Source organism: Tetrao urogallus, assembly GCF_951394365.1.
Source record: "Tetrao urogallus genome assembly, chromosome: 4".
Classification (NCBI taxonomy): domain Eukaryota; kingdom Metazoa; phylum Chordata; class Aves; order Galliformes; family Phasianidae; genus Tetrao; species Tetrao urogallus.
Window position 1 is genome coordinate 44,957,223 of NC_136817.1, and position 20,724 is coordinate 44,977,946.

At 37.8% G+C, this 20,724-nt stretch overlaps 1 protein-coding gene across 1 annotated transcript in view; it reads right to left on the bottom strand.

The window, feature by feature from the left end:
* The window catches only part of CRACD (capping protein inhibiting regulator of actin dynamics), a gene marked incomplete at both ends in the record, with an annotated part of 43,422 nt that extends 35,262 nt beyond the window's left edge, over positions 1 to 8,160 (bottom strand). Inside the window, one exon of the mRNA XM_079534342.1 lies at positions 8,136 to 8,160. Within this exon, the coding sequence (XP_079390468.1) occupies positions 8,136 to 8,160 (25 nt within the window). The remainder of the gene's footprint in view (positions 1 to 8,135) is intronic.
* Between the last annotated feature and the right edge of the window lie 12,564 nt (positions 8,161 to 20,724).

The window sequence follows — 20,724 nt, forward strand, 5'->3', positions numbered from 1 at the left end:
TAGTTGTGGAAAGACAGAAGGATGAACTGCTGGACTACCAGGTGACATACATTTGCTTCTCCCTATTCCTGAGATCTGCTTTCCAACTGACATCTCCAGCCAGATCAATCACCTGCTGCTCCATTCTAACTTCAGAGAAAGGTGTTGTTACACTGAGCCTGTACCAGGCAATCAGGCAAAGAGAAAGACATTTTGCCCTAGGCAAAAGGTGCCCCAAGCCCTTCACCCACTTCAGAGACTGTCTGCAAAAACTCATAAAACAAACGGCAGATTAAGCAGGAGAGAAGCATCAGACGTGAGACTGGGTGAAAGAAGCTGCTTTAACATGGTTCCCACATTGCCTGCCTCTTCAGCCTTCTTTGAAAGCACCCAGTTCTGCTGAGTAATGTAACCTGCTGCATAAACCAGTTTGACTGCAGCATTTTTGAAATGTTCTCACCATGTTACATATCCACATCATCCTCATCTCCTCCTCGTCTAGAGGTCCATGGATAAAACTGCACTGCCTCATCAGCTTCAAGCTGCTTTCATTCCAAGTTTTGAATAGGTAAGACAGATCAACACAGCTTTCATTTCAAAATGAATGAAAGCCAACGCGATTATACATTCAGCCAAGGCCTGTTTGCCCCCATGTGATTTAGCATGTCCCTTAGCTGATTCCTGCTCCACCCAGCATCATCACAACAGCCACATTACTTTGAATTCAGGCTTTGTGAGTCACTGCAAAACCAGCAAGCACACTTCACTGCACAGGCTGCACGCAACCTTCCTGATCCTGGTGGTGCAGACATAAGGAGTACTCAACTCTAAAGGCTAAGGCAAAGTCTAATATGTAAACCTGTCGTCAGACTTCACAGAGGAAAGCATGTTTTGATGTCATCTACCTTCCTGTAACAGTAGAACAATTATGAAAATGGGAATGAAAATATTTGCAATGCAGCAGATAATAGCCTGTGCAAAAGCCATTCAAGTACGATGCTACAGCTGAAATATGGCTCAGCCTTCTCATTCACCTATGCTGTAAAAGGAAAAAATGTGATAGATAAGGTAGACAGTTGGGGTACCCAATGCTGTTAACTTGTGTCAAGGGCAACTGCTGAAATAGCCAGGAAAGCTTATGTGGGCCATAAGAAAACAAGCAAGCAATGCACTTGCCCTGCAGATCCAAAAGCAGCACTCCCTGGAGAGGTGTCTCACTCCTCCAACAACAGGAAATGAATTCTTTGGAAACATGGAAGGACAAGGGCAGATTCTGTCCAGCTTAACTATGGTCCCATGTTTTAAAATACGAGCTCCACTGCCTGTTCACATTCATCAGATTTCACACAGAAAGCTGATTTCTGGATGTTTTCTACTCCCATAATCTTCCCTTGGTCCACTGCACACTCACACACAAGAAAAACAAACAACAAAAACCTCAACAACTGAGGGTGATAGATGGACACATCCCAAATGCACAAACACAGAGCTTGAGGAAATGTGTAAGCTAACGGAGGGGGAAATAAAGATGAACTGAAGAAAAGGGCTGAGATTCAGATTCAGTGATACAACTTCCCAGCAAAGAATTCAAGTCCAGCTGTGTGAGACATTTAGCATCACAGCATAACATTCATAAAGCAGGCAGTAAGCAACAGTTCCATGCTGACTAAGATACGATAATGTAACCCAAGATGAAATTGATTCTTGAGAAACAGTAAATGAAAACAAGATTGGAAGGGATAAGGCAACAAATTGGTGCAGCCACAATGGTTTCCTATAACACATAGGTACAACTAAGGAAAAACAGCTTGCCAATACTTGTCTGTTTTTCTAAGACTATCAACTCATCTTACAAGAGAGATTATTTCTTGCAAACTTTATCCCACAGAGAAGATGAGGCATTCTTGGATTACATGATATAAGCAAGTAGTACTTCCTAAAGTACCCATAACACAGCAAGAACAAATCTTGCTTTCCAGAAACATCTGCTTTCCCTTGCCACCTGCAGAAGCAAGAACATTTACATAAACAACAGATCATGAAGTGATTTCCTTTCTCCTGAAGACTGTACCTTCCAGTGAAATCATATAGCTGAAACAGATGTTAGGAAACATGAATCAGCATAACAGATTCTATTAAAGTTCAAACAAACACCATAAAATACACCTTACCTTCCAGACCAAGAAAAGAGCAACTTCAACACTACTCTCTACACAATGAAGTAACAGGAAAAGTAAAACCTGTATAGTTCTTACATTATTTAATTCCAGGTAAAAGAACCTAGTTTCTGCTGCACGAGAATTGCCATATCATTATCAACAAGGAAGAGATATTAAAGGAGAACAGTGAAGAGCAGTGCTTGTATTTACATGACATTACAAAGATGAACCAAGTAGATGCTGCTCCTTTCCACTTTGCCCCTTTACTCTGGCAGTTTGCTACCTCTCCCATTTGTGAGCTCCCATGTTCCTCCTTCCCCTACTTATAAAGACTTTCCAGCCATTTGTATCATTTCTGTGTTCATAGTTTTATTAAGAATCTCAATGAGCACTGCTTGAGGTCAGAAAGCCTGACATTCCTCATGTCCCCCTGTTCTGACTCTGACATCCTGCCACCTTGCCCCATCAGTCAGCTTTGTGCAGCACCTTTGGGGCCAGGAAGATGTGGTTCCTTCCTGACCAAGGCAGACACCGCAGTGGCTTCTGATTCACCAAAAAAGCATTCATTCTTTACGTAACAGTAGGGAGAAAACCTAATTGTACTATAGGGCAAGGCTTATAAACCAAAGCTGTTCATGGAAGATCCCGTCAGTATTCTGGGTTTTATCCAAGGTTTCTTGATATACTTAAGCACTTGATGTCAACATAGTAGATATGTTGGCGTATTGTTTCCTTCTTAGTAAAAAAAATTCTGATGAACATGGGATTTCCTCAGCAGATTCATTTTTTAAATGAGACAACTCCTGCTTGAAACTATTTAAATCTGAACTACTAGCCAGCTGCAAAGAGCAACAGCCTCCCAAAGGCAATGTGAGCTGCCTAAGGCCAGGCTGCAGTGCAGCCCAAAGTGCACAGAACACACCTGATGTGACCAGACACCTCCTTGCTGCCCCTGCCCAGCCTCAGCAGTCATTTATACCTGAGTATCCAATAAGATCATTTCATCAGGGCATTATGTTATACAAAATCTTTTTCTCTGCCTCACCATCAGCACAGCAAGCACAAATGCCAACAGCATGCTCCTGAAAGCTATTACTAAGCAGTGTCCTGAGTGCATGAGATCCCAAATGTTGCGCCAGAAGGAGCTTAAAATGGACTCAACTCCTCATCTTGTCATAATAAAATATACAAAACACATAAATACATAAACATCCCTGTTATTTATTAAGGAAGAAAGGAAAGCTTGGAGCAAAGACCAAATCAGAACCTGACTGGCATATCTTCAGTAGAGTTCTTGCAGTTTGGAGGCAGCTGAAGGATTAAGGTGGTCATGGTTTGCCTTTGGTTTTCAGAATCAAGGTAGAAAAACAGGATATCACTTGAAACACTTATTGACTAATAACCTGAGAAACATCTGATATGATTTTACAGCTCAAACTTCTTTACAAATATCTAGGAAATAGAAAGCTTCCTGAATATTTTTCTTCTTTGTAAAACTAACATCACTGATTTTATAGAATACTGAGGTAGATGCAGTTTGTAACCAAATTCATTTGGTCACTGCTGTGACCATATTAATATAAAATACTAGTAATATAGTAATTTTATAGTAATTTTAAATGTTAGCCAAATAAGGTATCTGTACAGATATCTGTTTGTATACACTACAAAATGAAATATCAATAAAGTATTCTTCATAAGATCCATACCATCAAAATGGAAAAAAAAGAACAACAGTCCAGTTAATACAGTGATGTTCAGTGAAATCTTTCCTTCCTCTACCCATTCCATTTTATGATAGAAAATTAATTGCTTGTGAAGAGGAAAATTGAAGAGAAGAGCAACAGCCATAGAAAGATACTCAAGCATTTATAAGGCTAAGCATTTTTTTTAATATCTTAAATAATTTATTTATAGAAAGGTATTTGAGTGAATGAGCAACTCCTCGCTAAACTGCAGTGACCAGACGTTTCTTTCAAAAATCTCTCTTTGGGTTTTCCTTCCTCTAGGCAGAGAGAATAAAGAAAAACAAAACAAAACAAAAACTATTTCCTATTTTCATGCTGGTTTGATTCCAGGCCAGGATTTGCCACTGTGACTAACAATGCTGTCTCACAGTGGTGAGATCACAAACCATTATCACCACTGAATTGCTGAAATACAGCAAATGTAGCAACAGAAGTTGAATATAATTTAATCTCACTGACAAAGGAGACAATACCTTTTCTTCAAAACCACTTGCCCAGACTGGAATTTACTTACCATTTACAATGTCCCAGAATCAAATAAAATAGAAGGTACTCATATGGCCCTCCTTTTCTGGGGAGGACAATTAAAGGCATCGCTGCCAAGGGAAATTAATGCATTGTATATGAAGGATATGACATTGGTACAGAATGTAGATTGACAAATATTCAGGTGGGTAATTTATAAGTTTTAGAAGCACACTAGCTATGCTGGCAGTGCCTGTCCTACTCTGAAAAGGTACAGCAGTCATCAAAGCCCAAGGTACCAGACACCTGCAGCAATGTGCTACAGCACCATCCCAGAAAATATCACTCACACAGAGCACCTTCTGGCAGACCAGGTATTCTCCAGCCATTTGAATGTGGGAACAGAAGCATGAAACACAAGTACTCTGGGTACAGGCACTGATTAACTCAGTTAATTAACAGAACAAAAATAAGAGGAAAAACAACAACAACAACAAAAGTTTATAAAAAGAATGAGTTTTTGTAATGTAACCAACTAACACCTCTGCCTTATCCATTTTGAAGCTGAGAACTGCAAGGCATCTCAAAGCAAATCCAGGGTGAACTTCCTGAAATCTTCAGCACAGGATCATAATTTCTGAATGATTTGTCAGATGTGAGCATGGCAACAATAGTATTTTTTGCTTTGTATCAGTAAATATAGAATGAGAACATTAATATTTACAGCAAGAAGTCCTAACCCAAGAGCATAATCATCCCAGTGCTCTGTGCTGGCCTATGGTCAGATCCTCATGCCCTATTTCCAATGCATTTTCAGAAAAATACTGATGCTATACATGCCTATGCTAATCTTGACACTTGCTTAAACTGCAGAGTGAAAGTCCCAAGGCCATATGAGCAGTAACACTCATCAAGCACAGCCAGGAGAAAAAAAAAAAAAAAAAAGCATTTAATTTATAGATACAAAATGACAGCACTGTTAGTAATGCAAGGTAACTTTTTGCAATGTTCAAGTCAATCTTACGTTTCTCCAAACCCTTTGCCCCACACTTCAATTTTTCATGTTATACAGAAGAAAAATTATTCTTGCCAGTTGTGAGGCAGGAACACACTTTAATGGTAGTCAATGCAGGACAACTTTTTCTTCAATATTTTTCTTCGTAGACTTTGACTCAACCTCAAGGCAAAGTGTCTGTCCCAATTTTATTTAAATAATTCATTTAGAGTGAAGTGGAAAGACTAGAAGCAGAGACCTCAGATGAGGCAAACTCTCCTAAAGACAGAATCACCCTGGGTGATTCTGGGTGAAAACATAATGCATACCTCACAGCAGGATAGGAATCCCAAATAGAAGCTCCAGAGACACCAGTCCTGGGTAACTAATGCAGCATCACTTGTACCCTAATGGAATGAGCTCAAAATTGAAGAAGTGAGAGTGCAGGCTTATTTTTGCTGTTATTTGATTGGGGTCTTTTTGTGGGTTTTTGTTTGTTTGTTTAATAAACTAAAAACATCTTAGCTTTTAACTATCTGCTGTGGTAAAAAGTAAGGTGGTTATAAGCTCCTCAGGGTGCTGAAGGACAAGCGCAGAGCCTCCGAAGAGTGATATGGGCTTTGTGCTGGAGCTAATGTGTTCTGAGGACATGACCTCGCTGTAAATAGCTGTGTTTCTCTGCCCTGCCTTCCTGGACCATGCTGTCAGACCAGCAATGTTTGTCTGTACCTGTTCTCCAGGTTATCCCAAGCATCGTCTGTGGAGTCATCCTGTTGTTATTCTCCAGTGCCTGAACCAGCTGGGTCATTCCTGCTTTAGGCTATATTAGAAAATGGGACATACACTCTACCCTTTAGGCTAGAGAGAACACGTCATTTAGAGAAACAGAGTTCCAGAGTAAGAATTAAATGCAGTTTGCTATGGGATCAAAAACATGAAGAGACTGCATCTTTGGAGTATGGAAACGAGATTTTTATCTCACTGCTGTATAAAGAACAAGTCAAGAAGTTTCCTAACAACACTGGGCAGAGATCTTTAATTAGTTCATAAAGCATTTTACTGAAACAGAAATTTATTCATGCACCAAAGAAAAAGGTGCTCATTAATGGCATGTCATTAAGTGTAAGTTGCTTTGTAATTAGTAAAAATTACTACAGGCATGGCAAGGTTGATTCAGATAAGAACTGCACCTAGGTGAGTGTCATATTCCTGACCCCAGTGAGTCTACTCAAACTACAGAGAAGAAATTTGAAATTCAGTCATGACCCATGGGGACAGGCAGTCAGACCATGCATTCCAACCTGTCTGAACAAGCACTAGAAGAAATCTTATCAAACTCAAATATGAATGCCTTTGGTATAAATGACTGTGTTAGCCAGAAGGAAAACTAAAAAAGTTTGAAAGCTTCACACAAATAAACTATTTTCTTTGCACTGAATTGACACTGTACTCCCACTCCTTCACAAAGGAAGTTAAGAGGTTCTTTATATTTCAAGCCCACTCTGTTTTTCTCAACAAAATATAAATGAAATGGCCGTGTGAATTATTAACAGATGTCAACAGAGAGCTAGCCAGGTATTTCAAACACTTCTATCTATTCTTCCTACATGAATTCCCTAATTGTGATTGCAAAATACGTCTTCTTACTTCTTTCATATTTTAAATCCATAATTAGAGCTGATCAAATAACTTTTCAAGGAGTAAAAATTATTGTACATTCCTTCCTCTCTCTTTTCTTTTCCTTTTAGAAAGCATTTTTTCTTTTCCCCATTTAATACCTTTCCAGTAGTGCAAGCTCATGCAAAGCATCACACAGTCCTATAGAAACAGATATTATTTACTTCTGAATAGAAACAAACACAAACACAAAACCTGAAAACAGAGTAAAGCTTTTGTCATGTTAAGATGTTAACCATTGGCTCAAGTTAAAAGCAAATGCTGTTCATTATAAATATTTGGAAAACCCCTCTCCCCATCACCAAAAACCCCCAAAACACAGCCAACAAAGAGGTGAACAGGACACCACATTGATCCAGCACCATTAACTGCTTCAGAGCATGCTTGGTATTTATGCATACATACAGATTTAATACTGCTTCAGTCCATTTACATCATTTAACTCAAACTCTGAATATGTCAAATAATCACTGCAAATCCAATGCAAGAAATGAAAATGAAATAACGTAAGTCAGTATCGGTACAACTGGAAGATTGTACAACTGGAAGATCACAACTAATACAGATAGAAACTATTGAAATTACAGCTATAGTAGCAAGCTTTAAAAACAGCAACCTTTTTGACAACTTTGAAAAGCAATCAGGATGATCCTAAACGAACACATTTTTCTATTAAGTTCAAAATTTAAATCCATAAATTCATAACTTTCAAAAATTAGGGCCATCTTAAAAGTTAAGGTAAAGCACAGCATCTGACATAACATAAAATGGGGGAGTCAAGTTTATCACTGTGGTGCAGATATTTCCCAGTGATGCTACAGGGAATTACCAGCAAAAACACAAAACAGGATAACCTCTGAGGTTTGAATTTGACTCCGCTGCATACACATGCTATTCGTTATGCCTGCCAAAAAATGGACAAAAGCAGCACATACATTAGCAGCATCTCCTGCTTAAAAACAATAAGCACAACACATCATCCCCTCAGCCAGCTCCCCAGTGAAAGTACTTCAGACTAAGCCACAAAAAAAACAAACAACAAAACTAACAGTGAGCTTTTGAATGACAGGACACCATGTGCTCCATAATCTACAGAACCAGTGAAGTACTTACAAGGTTTCTTAAATAAATTGATCATCCCTACAATTTCAGATGAAGTCAGAGAAACTCCAGACTTGATCTTCTCTGAGGAAGAAACAAAAGCCATGAAATCACCAGAGGGAAGGGTTTGGCATTTTTTGTTTGTTTTTAAGAGAAGGACAAATAGAACATGAGGGAAAGCATGTAGAACAGCCCTGCAAATCAAGTAGAGCACATATTTCAGCATTATTTTTACTATATATTTTCCCTACTTTAATATCCTTCTCAAAAAGTGGGAAATGTTTTTTCATGGAGGTTTAAAGTAGCAAGAGCCAAAGTGATTTCAGATTTATGGCTAGGACCTCCTGACCGATCTTTCACACAAAATGCACTTGCTACATTAGTTTATACAACTGCTTTTTGCTCAAACCTCCCCAGCTATAAAGCCAAAAACAGCTTACCTTTTCTACAAGGGCAGAAAGGTAGACCCAGAACACTATGCTACTCTTTATGGGTGCTGTAACACCAGCAGTTTTTAATAAGTCAGAAATTACTCTATGTTTTCAGCTTTACAAGAACAATTAAACGTCAAAATCTACCATGAAACCTGGAGGCTGCATTTTTCCAGAAAAAATTGTGCTAGACACTAGTATTTTCTCAAGCATCCTGTTATTACCATGAAACAGAGGCAAGTGTTAAGCAGTCTATAATATTGTCATAAAGGAAGCAATAATGACGCAGATCCTTCCTGGAAAGCAATAAAGTCTTGAATATAAGACCTAAAAAGACTTCATTACATAGTTCTCAATCAGTACAGTCTAAGTCAAGACTACTACAGTACTTCTCCATATTCTGGATAAAAACTGGCTCCTTTTGCAGAGGTGCCAGTCTTACAAATCTTTGCAACCAGGATTTAAGCAAAAATCAGCATCTTAAGGCCAGGTTCTCAGATACATAATTTGTCATAAACATGGATGGCCTGATTTTTGAATCTCCTAGCACCCAAGTAACTTCAAGTGCAGTAAAACTATCTGCAGAAAATTCCTGTTCTAGTATAGTCTTTTAAGTTCTTACATGAGGTTGTTTAAAATCATGGCTAAAAATCTTTACCCAAAGATCTGTGATGGTAAGCAGTTCACATCCCAAAGGAGTTCAAACCAAAAAGTGCTTCACCTAAAATTCACCATCTAGAGAAAGACTGTACTTTCTTGCTGTAAAAGCAGATAAGTTTATGGTCATTTTCAGGTTTAAAGTTTCTTAGCACTTTCGTATCAGTAGCAAAGGCTTTTGAGATCAGTAACAAAGTCTTTAGCAGAGGAGAATTTAAATTACTGAATATATTGCATTCGACAAAATCTAATTTATTAAATCCCTCTCTCTGTAAACTCAATTAAACACAAATTATTCATTTATTTGAAGAAACATTTAAGAATCCCAAGCTGCTTAGCATCCACATTTTGGTAAGCACTGAAAATACAGACACATAGAGAACCACTTTCCCAAAGCACAGGCATACAAACGAAACAGAACTAAAAATAAGAGAAGATTAAAAGGCTGTAGGAATATCTTCCTTGTGCCTCTCTTCTGGGGCATCTTGTCAGGAAATATATCTAAAGACTTACATGTAACAATGGCTTTAGTGGGGTTATTTTTGTATTTTTGGTTTTGGTTTTTTTTTTAGGGACACATTTTATTTCACTAATGAAACATCAGGAACCAGGAGAATGACTTTTAAACAATTTCATTTTTAATTAATAAGAGCTGCAAAAAAAGAGAGAGAGAAAAGAAAACAGCTTTGGTCTAACAAAATGCATGATTTTTTGACCCATTTGAAAAGGGTCGCTTTCTGCACTCCAGCATGTCACAAGAAGATTCCCTGAAGCAAACACAACACTTCACCTAGACTACTTAAGCCTTTCTCCCTTGGCACTACACGCTATCAAGCATCCTGCTTAGTAGCCAGCAAGCCAGAATTAATTCACGGAGCTCATAATAACACTCTGGATCATCAGAAAGGCCACATGGCTTCCTGAGCAATCACTTCGCAGGTCACAACTGAAGTCAACACCCTTGGATGTGTTCTGCAGCTATGCAAATCCTTTGCAATTTTATTATTTCAAACACCATGACCAAGATCCAGTTTGGTGACCAACAGATGAACATACTGAAAGATGAAAGATACTGAAAAGCCCAGGCATCAAGAGGTAGCTCTCAGAATGACTTCTGAATCTGGCATCAAATTTGGAGATGCATGACTGATGATTGACCATGAAACAATCTCCTGGCCAAGGATAATTAGCACAGTATTTAATCATCCCACAAGTTTACCAGAAGACCTTTTGGAACAGCAGCTGAGGAACAGCATCACTCAGACAACCACCATGAAAGCAAGCAGAGGACAATCCTACAAAAATACGAACTACTCACTCTAATATTAGCATTATCTTAGCCACATCCAAACTACCTGCCACCAATGTCACAGCCTTTCCCATCTAGGTGTTTAAGCAGCTACAAAAACACAAGCTTTTCTTATATATCAAAACATTAAGTGCAAGAGGATTGAAAGATGAATTGACAAAACTAAACTCTGTACAGTCAAAGTTCATTTTCCTGTTTAAAGCTTTTTTCCATGCGCTGATGTGAAAGCAGGTTTTAATAGTTGAAGGATGTAATGCACTAGACATTTAAAAGGTCTCAGTTATTCCCCAGATAATTCATGTCAAATGCAAGAAAATTTTATGCCCTAGAGATGTTTTTTTTTTACATTTTCTTTTGTGGAGAATAATTAAATAGTGCACATCACTGAATTAGCAGTAATGCCATTCATTGATGGCAAACTAAAATTTTGGCTGCCTCTCATGGGCTTGTCTGTCTTCGTATTGCATCTTTACCTATTTTGGATGCGACAAGAAATTAAGGCAGTTGGTTTGCTAAAACTCTGCCGTAAGTAACTGCAGATACTGATTTTTTACTTATTGCTGTATTGCAAAAAATTGCTGCCTTCTGTTATATACTATCTTAAATCTGTAGGGTATTAATGCAACCTTAGATTTTACATGGGCACTAGACCTTTAACTTGTGAAACAGAAGGCTTACCTGGTGGTTATAAGAAACCTATTTTACCAACTCAGTCAAATGTTTCAAGCTACATGTAGTCAGTGGAGAACAGTGAGGCAAGAAAATGAAATCTAGTAAAAGAAAGTCACAGACAGTGAACCAGGCAAAAATCACTTCACCGGATGGCAGGAAAGAGCAGCTGAAAGAGTAGAACTGAATAAATAGTGCTACAAAACAGGAACAGATTCAGGAATAATAATCTTATACCTCAATACACATGAAGTTATTCTATTCACTCTAACAACTTCAAGTTCAGTAGTAGTCTCATCATAAAATACCATACCATTTTAAAGAAACAGAAGCAACTTCAGTATTTTGACCGATTAGGAAAAAAAGAACAGAAACCAATACTATCATGTGTTACTTTTCTGGTTCTCTTGTGGTTTCATAGATTAAAATAGAATTTAAAAGGAGAGAAATGTTCCTTCCCTCTTCACTCCTCCAAGGCAAAGACCCTTCATGCAAATATGTGGTTGCAGCTCCAGATCATGGAACAACCACCTTTGTAGTACTTCAGAAACCTTATCATGCCTCTCTTCACCTGCCCAAAGACTCAGTCATTGTTGTGAAGACAGCACAAAAGATCCCCTTCTCTTCAGGCATTACCTTTTCTTGCTCCATCTATCTACAGTCTCTTCTTGACTTAGCAAGGAAGAGATACGGTATTAGCTTCTTAGAAGACTGTCAAGCTACCTAAAAGTAGCAATGCAGTGCCATAAGGTCCAGCAGTGCCAGTGTCAGGAATTCATGGGAGTATAGAGGAAAACAGTGGTGGGAGGCAGGAAGGAACAAGGTAGATATTCACATGTCGGAGCATCAACAACTGACAAGGAGACAAGAAAGGAAGAGGAAAGAAAACTGAGGGATCTGCATAAGATTAAGCCTGGTTGGACCTCTGTGGGATTGGTAATAGATGTACAGTCAAAAAAAAAATAAGAGGAGTGGGATTTTGGGGGGCAAAGGCAATGTAAAAAGAAAGGACACCAGAGACCATGCTCTTCTGAAATGAAAAGTGAAGTAGTCAATATCTAATAAAAGAAAGTTCTAAGTGTCAAAATCTCTCAGAAAGCACGTCCGCCTACTGTTAAAGCATGACACTGCTATCCCTAAAAGGGAATTGGTTTCTAAGTAGGAACAGATTGGAATCACTGACTCATCCACTCTGGGATTTTATAGCAAACTGACAAAGAACAAAAAGCTGGTGGAGGAGAAAAATAAGGAGGCAGGGGGGATTCAAATAAGATTAGTTAGACATGAATTCCAAATAAAGATTAATATCACTGCCTTGTGGAACTGGGGACTTGTGAAAGTCAAGGTCATGAAATTAGCAGAAGGCAGGAAGTTCATGAGCCCATATGATGACATTTAAAGGAGTAACTTTCAGCAGTATTTCTACTCTTAACATTTGCTATTACATATTATTTCAGGCTTCTTGAAACTGTAACTGTCATTTATTGCAGGTATCTAAAAATCCCCTGCTTCCATTTCAGAATTATCAACCACCTCTTTTAATACAAATAAGATGATTTTTGGGGGAAAAAAAAAATCATTCACTATATATACACTCTGCTGCAGCCAGAAGAGCCAGTCACTCGTAAGAAAGGTCAATAGCTTGACTCTGTCCTTTTGCACTAATAGGATAAACATTTTTGGTAGGAACGGCCTTTACTGAACTACCGAACTGTTAATTAGATGACATAGATTACAAACACTTCAAAGCCACAGAAAGCACTGTTAATTTCTGCTTTTGTAACTAATGCCCAACACAGATCAGATTTCTTTGCAGATTAAAAGGCATTTCAATCCTTTTGGGTATTTTTAATTTTATTTTTTTCAAATTAAAATTTCCCCAAGAATGTTCAGTATTCCTTCATTCATTCAAATTCATACTCTCAACCAAATAAACTATTTTCTTCCATTTACAACTTTGTAAAGATATCACAAAACCTATGTAATTTCTCATATGTACTTAATACGAATTAGAAGTTAATAAGCTGTAGCTCTTTTATTCTGCTGTGACAATCTTTTCAAGAAAGGAAAGCAAGGGACACATTACTAACTCAAATCCTGCTATTAAAAAATTTATAACTCAGATTTCCTTTAGAAGTACTTGGAACTTGATAGGTTAATCAAATATAGTCCAAATAGTCTAAGAAAGACATTGGGAGAGTTATCTGGATTAAGAAGAATTTGCAGGACCAGCCTGGTCAGCTCTATGACTTTCAGACCCAGGCAGAAACAGATCATTTGTGATAATTTATAAGGAAGAAACTGGTTTCTTCTGTAAATAAAATGACAATGTATTCTGTCTCTTTAATTTTCAACCAAAACACCGCATAATTTTTACAGTACTTGAATCATCAATACCCATTATCTCAGGGTCAACATTTTAGTCAGTATCCCTTTCATCTGTAGCCATGCTTTCATATGTTTTTTTGGTTTTGTTTGTCTTTTTTAAAATGTTACTGAAAGAATAAGTACAGCACAACTGATTTAAGGCCAGATTGGACGGGGCCCTGGGCAGCGTGGTCTGGTATTAAATGTGAAGGTTGGTGGCCCTGCATGTGGTAGGGGGGTTGGAATTCATGATCCTTGAGGTCCTTTCCAACCCTGGCTATTCTGTGATTCATTTGCATAATCACTGAGTTCATGAAATCAAGCAAGAGTTTAAGCTTTTCTTATTTTTAAATCAATGTTCTTGCAATAAAATGCCTTATATTTTAGGCTTCTTTGGAGTTAGGCAGCATTAGTAAAATTGTGAGGGTACAGGAGTTGTTACATGATCAAATCTTTAATAACTAAAGATTGCAGTAGTGCAGGACTAATGAGTTGCACCTCAGTGAAGCACAGTTTTGCAATAAGAAAGCCACATTGTACAGACTACATTTTCCACATGTCTGCATTTCTTCCTTTGACCACTAATGGGAACAGCTAACAATGTTATATATTTATATAATATGTAATATTATTTATAAGAAATATTTTAAACTGTATATACAGAATTTCTATTTAGCACAACAAATAAAAGCAGTGCTGTACACAAATACTAAATTAAAGTGTAATAGTGTTGAAAAGTATTATAGTATAAAACTCTGCATTAACTACCTAGACCTTGTAGAACAGAAAGGAAACCTTTTTAAAGAAAATTATTTTCTTCAAATTACTTCCTCTAGTTGGGTGTTTTTGTATACTTTAAGTTTCATCAAGGAATAAACCACTATATTAACATGCTCAATTACAGACACTTTTACTGTCTATATTATATAGGAATATGTAATTATAATAGCAGATTATAACAGATCTAACAGAAAAAAAAAAATCATTAAAAATTACGGCACTGTCCTCCTGAAAAATATATAGTCAAACCAAAATAACAGCTTAAAAACATCCTGAAGAACTTTCTAGTGAAACTTGCCTGAGGACTGAACACTTCTTACTTTCATGTCATCTCCAGATTCATTCCTTTATGAGCAATAAATCTTTCTTTACACAATAACACATGTTCCATGGGAAAAAATAGATTATGATTCAAAATAGTGCTATAATACAGATTTACCCTCAATTACATCAACAAAAATTAGCAATCTGAGCAGGACCCTTCAATGAAAAACCTTAACCAGCCATACTAGGAGAGTTCAGCTGCCCTTACTGCTTAAATGCTTACAGACAGTGGAACTGAAGAATGAACTTGCCTTGAAGATACCTCTGCCTACTGCCAGTTCAGGACAGTGCAAATCTCTAGGAAGAACAACGGTGTGCAGTGAAACAAAGTAAAAATAGCAAAGGTTGCATGGACAGCTCTACAAAAGTCATGCAAGTCTCTGAGCTGCATTTCAACTGAGAAATTAACTCAGATGGAAGCTTGAGGGCCACAGGGATCTCGTGTGGGAATCTACCTTGTGATATTAAATTTGAGAAGACAACCAATTCATTCACATTTCACAGATTTTCAAATTGAAGCTTGTTCCAATTACCATTCAAATTCATTGCAATTGTAAGTCTAGAGATAGAGAAAATGAATCATGAAGAAATGCTACAACATTATGCTGACTATACCAAGGTGTCTGTCTTCTTCGTAGGACCTCTTTGTTAAAATGAGGAAATAAATTATTTGCACAGCTGATTAACGCATAGTGATTCAGTTAATTAAATCCTTGCCGTTTGTACTTCGACTGAAGTGACTTAAAGTCCACAGTTGATTGCAACCACAGTCATCAGTTACTGTAAGAAAGAAATCTTTATTGGATAAGCAAGAAGAATGAAGAATGCAAAATAGAGAAAACAAATTAACAGAACAAATGAAAGAAAAATGGCTTTGAATGATACAAGTGAAATCAGAAAATTTAATAGAACAAAAAGGAACGTTGGTTTTTCTGCCCTCCTAATTATTTGAAGGAAGAAAACAAAAAAGCCACATCTTGAAGAAAAACCAAAGCCTTTGGAGAGCCAGGAGAGAATTACCAATAAATATGAGTCTGAAGATTAACATTTTAACCTAGAAAATATGAAATGACAGAAGGAGCTAATGAAAAAGTATGTACAAGGGCTGCTTCAAAAGTAATGCCTCCTATTTCATCATGTGGGCCCACAATGTCAGAGGCGGATGCAGGTGACAAAAAAGAATATTCTAACACAGAACATGTGTTAGGTTAGGTAGGTTATGAAAGAATGCTGATGGACTATGGGGAAAAAAAAGCTAGCTTTACTTGTCTTGGAATAAAAAATATGTGCAAATACTATACAGAAATGTATGTCTTACATACTTAATTTACAAAATTCATATTAGCCGATCTGAAGATGGTACTATAACTGACCACTCTCATACTGCTCTTCAAATACTCATTTGTTAAGCAATGTGTATTGTACCAAGGCTTAGCAAAGTGAAAAATGTGCTTTTTGAGAACTGCATGTATTGCATGCATAAATTAAGTCTATCCAAAAGGAACAGAAGGTAGCTCAGAACCTATCCTCCTTAGACACAACTGACATGCAAACGTGATGAGGTTAGAGAGAGCAGGCAGGAAGCATCCTGCACTGACAGAGGAGCACATTTGCATCTTCCTGTTTTGAAAAAGTAAGAAAATACTCTACCTGTGTTACATTAACAGAAAACAGCTGACCATTTAAGGAAAGCTGCCAATGAAATCTGCCTATCATTCATTCTCTTTCCACATACCACACCAGTCAAACATACATTTTCACATAACATTCACAAGTAAGTCAGGACAAGAATCTTTTTCAATTTATATAGTAATATTAGTTAGACAGGACAGATTTTCCAAGTAACATGAGTAACTGCAAACAACAGAGTCAACGTTTTTTGTAAAAAATAACAAATACAGCATCTCTACATTAGATAAACACTGAACCCAGTTTTACAGAAATGCAGAGTGCATGAACATACATTCTGAATGCTAGACAGAGCCCTGCAACCAAATTTTGACTGGAGCTGCCTCTACAGGTAGAGTAAGTTCATGATAGCTTTTGTACTTACCTTCACGCTGACTTCAGAGATGAAGCTCACTGATGAATATGTTTGCCCCACATTCCAAATTGAATGCTCTAGGAAGAAGTCATTACCTGTCATCCACAATTTCAAAATTCTTCCCAGGCAGAAAAAATAACAAAATAATAATAATAAATAAAAATCAAATAATAAAAGAAAAATAATAATAATAATGATAATGATGATAATAATAATGATAATGATGATAATAATAATAATAATGACAATAAAATAAAATAACCTGAATGGACAAAACCCTTTGCTGCTGTCATTCCACTTTCAGAGGAAACAAGCACAATTCAGTATGTTTTCAGCATCTTCCAGTACTCAATAGAACTGAAGCATCTAAGGAAGCTGAGTTGTAAATATTTCACAAATAACCAAACATTCAGAAACCCTGCAGAAATTAAAATAGTACAGATCTGTCCTGGTAAAAGCCTAAATGCACTAATTCCCAGTGGTAGCATTCTGCAAACATGCTGTATTTCCCAAAAAATCTCTCCTGGCAAAATGAGAGCTGCTCAGTAGACTGGAGACTATGTATATCTTTGCATGACTTCAGTGATTGAAAATAAATATTTGCTGTTGTGTGCAGTGGGTGTTTGCTTGTTTTCCCATTAAAAAAATGGGCAAAAAGTACACACAGAATATTTCATAGTACAGTAACACATACATTACATCCTTCCTTTATTATTATAACGTTTTTTTCTGTTGTATAGGTTAGAGTACAGAGATTAAAATACAAACTTCAGTATTCAGTTATCTGCATTTTCACTTCAACTTAATGTTAACTGAAGACATCATTTACAGTGATCAGCACAAAATCTGCTGGGGGGAAAAAAAAACAGCACTAAAGGATCAGCAGAAAAACGTTCCCTTACCTTTTTTAAGATGGGGTGTGACGTTCTATATTTTCGCAGTCCTCCTTCCTCTCTCAAAGAGGGATTTTTCTTTAATGAAAGCAATCAGAAAGCAGAATATGCTGCTAAGGCCATGTGGTTAACATTCTTCTCCCACACTGTCAAGGTAAAAGGGGGAAAGAAAGAATGTTAATTCACGTTTTTAAGATCACACCTTTTTGCTTTCTCTCTTTCTGGGGTTCTTATAAGCTGAGCAATTCCTGCCTGCCATGTCTTTTGCAAACAGTCTGAGATGCTGCAGTTAAAAAACAAAACAAAAAACAGCCAAACCAGAGAAAGATGGAAAGATAATGCAATAAGAGAAATTTTCATTAGTTTCAGATTTCCCTCTGAGAGTTTAATACAAAATGTTCTTTTTACCTTTTCTAACTACTGAAATAGCAACTTTCTTACATTTCCTGCAAAACAGTCATAAACTTTGATTCTAACTCAATTATTTTTTATGCAAAATATGGCAATGGTTTTAACTGTAGTTTTGGCTGAAATAAAAAAGTGGTATTAGATTCCAGTTATTCCGTTTGAGGAACTAACAACTTCCAAAAATTAAAATGAGAATTTACTGTAATTTCAATTTTATTCCAACTACAGGATGAGTTTTAAATACTCTTCCAGCAAAAAGTATGGAATACTTTTTTAACAAAAAAATTTCTTACCTCAAAATAATCAAAATTTAGTAATCTATTCAATATAGTAATCTATTCTGTGAAAGAAGAAAACTTTAAACAGATTAACAGAAATTGTAAAATTGCACAAAGCTGAACTATTAACAAAGTTTTATTTTGTTTTCACTAGGCTTTTAGTTTTGCATTGAAAAAGTTTGAAACTTTGTAATTTTAAATAAAACCATGCTGCTGAAGTTTTCTTATAAGTATTTTGACTTCTATTAAGGCACTTGCTGTCAGATGAAGTTCCCAGGGACTGGAAAAAGGAAAACATCACTCCCATCTACAAAAAGGGGAGGAAGGAGGACCCAGGGAACTACAGGCTGGTGGGCATCACCTCTGTGCCTGGGAAGATCATGGAACAGATCTTTTTGGAAGACATGTTAAGGTACATGAGGGACAAGTGGCGATCTGAGACAGCCAACATGGCTTCACCAAGGGAAGGTTGTGCCTAAACAATCTGGTGGCCTTCTATGACAGAATGACACCACTGGTAGACAAACAGAAGGCAACTGATGTCATGCACCTGGACTTCTACAAGGCCTTTGATGTGGTCCCCCACCATATCCTTATTTCTAAATTGGAAGAGAGATGGATTTGAAGAGTGGACTATTCGGTCAATAAAGAATTTGTTGAAAGGTCACAGTCAGAGTGTCGTTGTCAATGGCTCTATGTTCAGGTAGAGGCTAATTATGAGTGATGTTCTTCAGGGGTCCATCTTGGGACCAGTACTCTTCAACATCATTATCAATGACATAGATGATGGGATTGAATGCACTGAATGCACCCTCAAGTTGGTTGATGACACCAAGCTGAGTGGTGTGGTTGACAAAGCAGAAGGAAGGAATGCCATCCAGAGGCATCTTGATAAACTCAAAAAGCGAGCCCTTCTGAAACTAATGAGATTCAACAAAGCAAAGTACAAGGTTTTGTACTTGGATCAAGGTAATCCCAGTTATGTATGCAAACTGGGAGAAGAACTCCTTGAGAGTAGCTCCACTGAAGAGGACCTAGGGCTCCTGGTCAAAGAAAAACTTAGCATGAGCTAGCAGTGTGTGCCTGCAACTAGGAAGGTCAGTAGCATCCTGAGTTACATCAAAAGAAGGCTGCCCAGCAGGGAGAGGGAGGTGATTGTCCCCCTCTGTTCTGCTCTCATGAATCCCCAGCTGGAATATTGTGTTCAAGTCTGGGGCCCCCAGAACAGGAAAGTTGTGGATCTTTTGGAGAGGGTCCAGATGAGGACCATGAAGATGATCCAAGGGCTGCAGCATCTCCCCTGTGAAGACAGGCTGAAGGAACCAGGCTTGTTCAGCCTGGAAAAGAGAAGGCTATGGGGAGACCTAATTGCAGCCTTCCAATATTTAAAGGGAGTTTATGAACATGAGGGAAATCAACTTTTTACACGGATAAGATAAGGGGGAACGGTTTTAAACTAAAGAAGGTTTAGATTAGATGTCACAGGGAATTCTTTTTTTACTTAGTGTGGTGCTGGAACAGGCTGCCCGGAGAGGTTTTGGATGCCCAGTCCCTGGAGGTGTTTAAGGCCAGGTTGGATGGGGCCCTCGGCAATCTGATATTGTACTGGATCTAGCAAATGGCAATCCTGCCTGTGGCAAGGGGGTTGGAACTTGATGATCCTTGAGGTCCCTTACAACCAAAGCCATTCTATGATTGTTAGCTTCCATATGCATACAACTAAAAAAAAACTGAGTATCAGATAGACATTTTATAGCATCTATCCTATTCTTATACTGCATTAAATAGTATTTCTTATATTCATTCACACAGTCACTTGTATCCTCAGGCAGCTACAAACAAGAATAGGAACAACGTGATAAGAAAATCATAGAATCATAGAATTGCAGGGGTTGGAAGTGATCTCAAGAGATCCTCAAGTTCAGCTCCCCTGCTAAACCAGATGCCCTACAATAGGTCACTCAAGTTGGCATCTGCATGGGTCTTGAATATCTCCACAGAAAGAGATCCCACAACCTCTCTGGGCCGCCTACTCCAGTTCTCCATCACCCTTACCATAAAGCAGTTCTGTCACATGTTAGTATGGAACTTCCTACGTTCAAGTTTTAGGCCATTACTCTTTGTTGTATTGCTACACACCACCAAGAGCAGCCTCACCCATTTGCCTCCCACCTCCCTTTAGATATTTATAAACATTTATCAGATCCTCTCTCAATTTTCTTTTCCCTAAGCTGAACAGACCCAGGCTACTCAGTCTTTCCTCATACAGGAGACGCTCCAGGCCCATTATCATCTTTGTGGCCCTCCACTAGACACCTAGGATATCCCTTTTTTGAACTGGGGAGCTCAAAACAAAACACAGTAGTCTAAACGTGGCCTCAGCAGGGCAGAGTAGACAGGGAGAATTGCCTCCCTCGACCTGCTGGCCACACTCTTTTTAA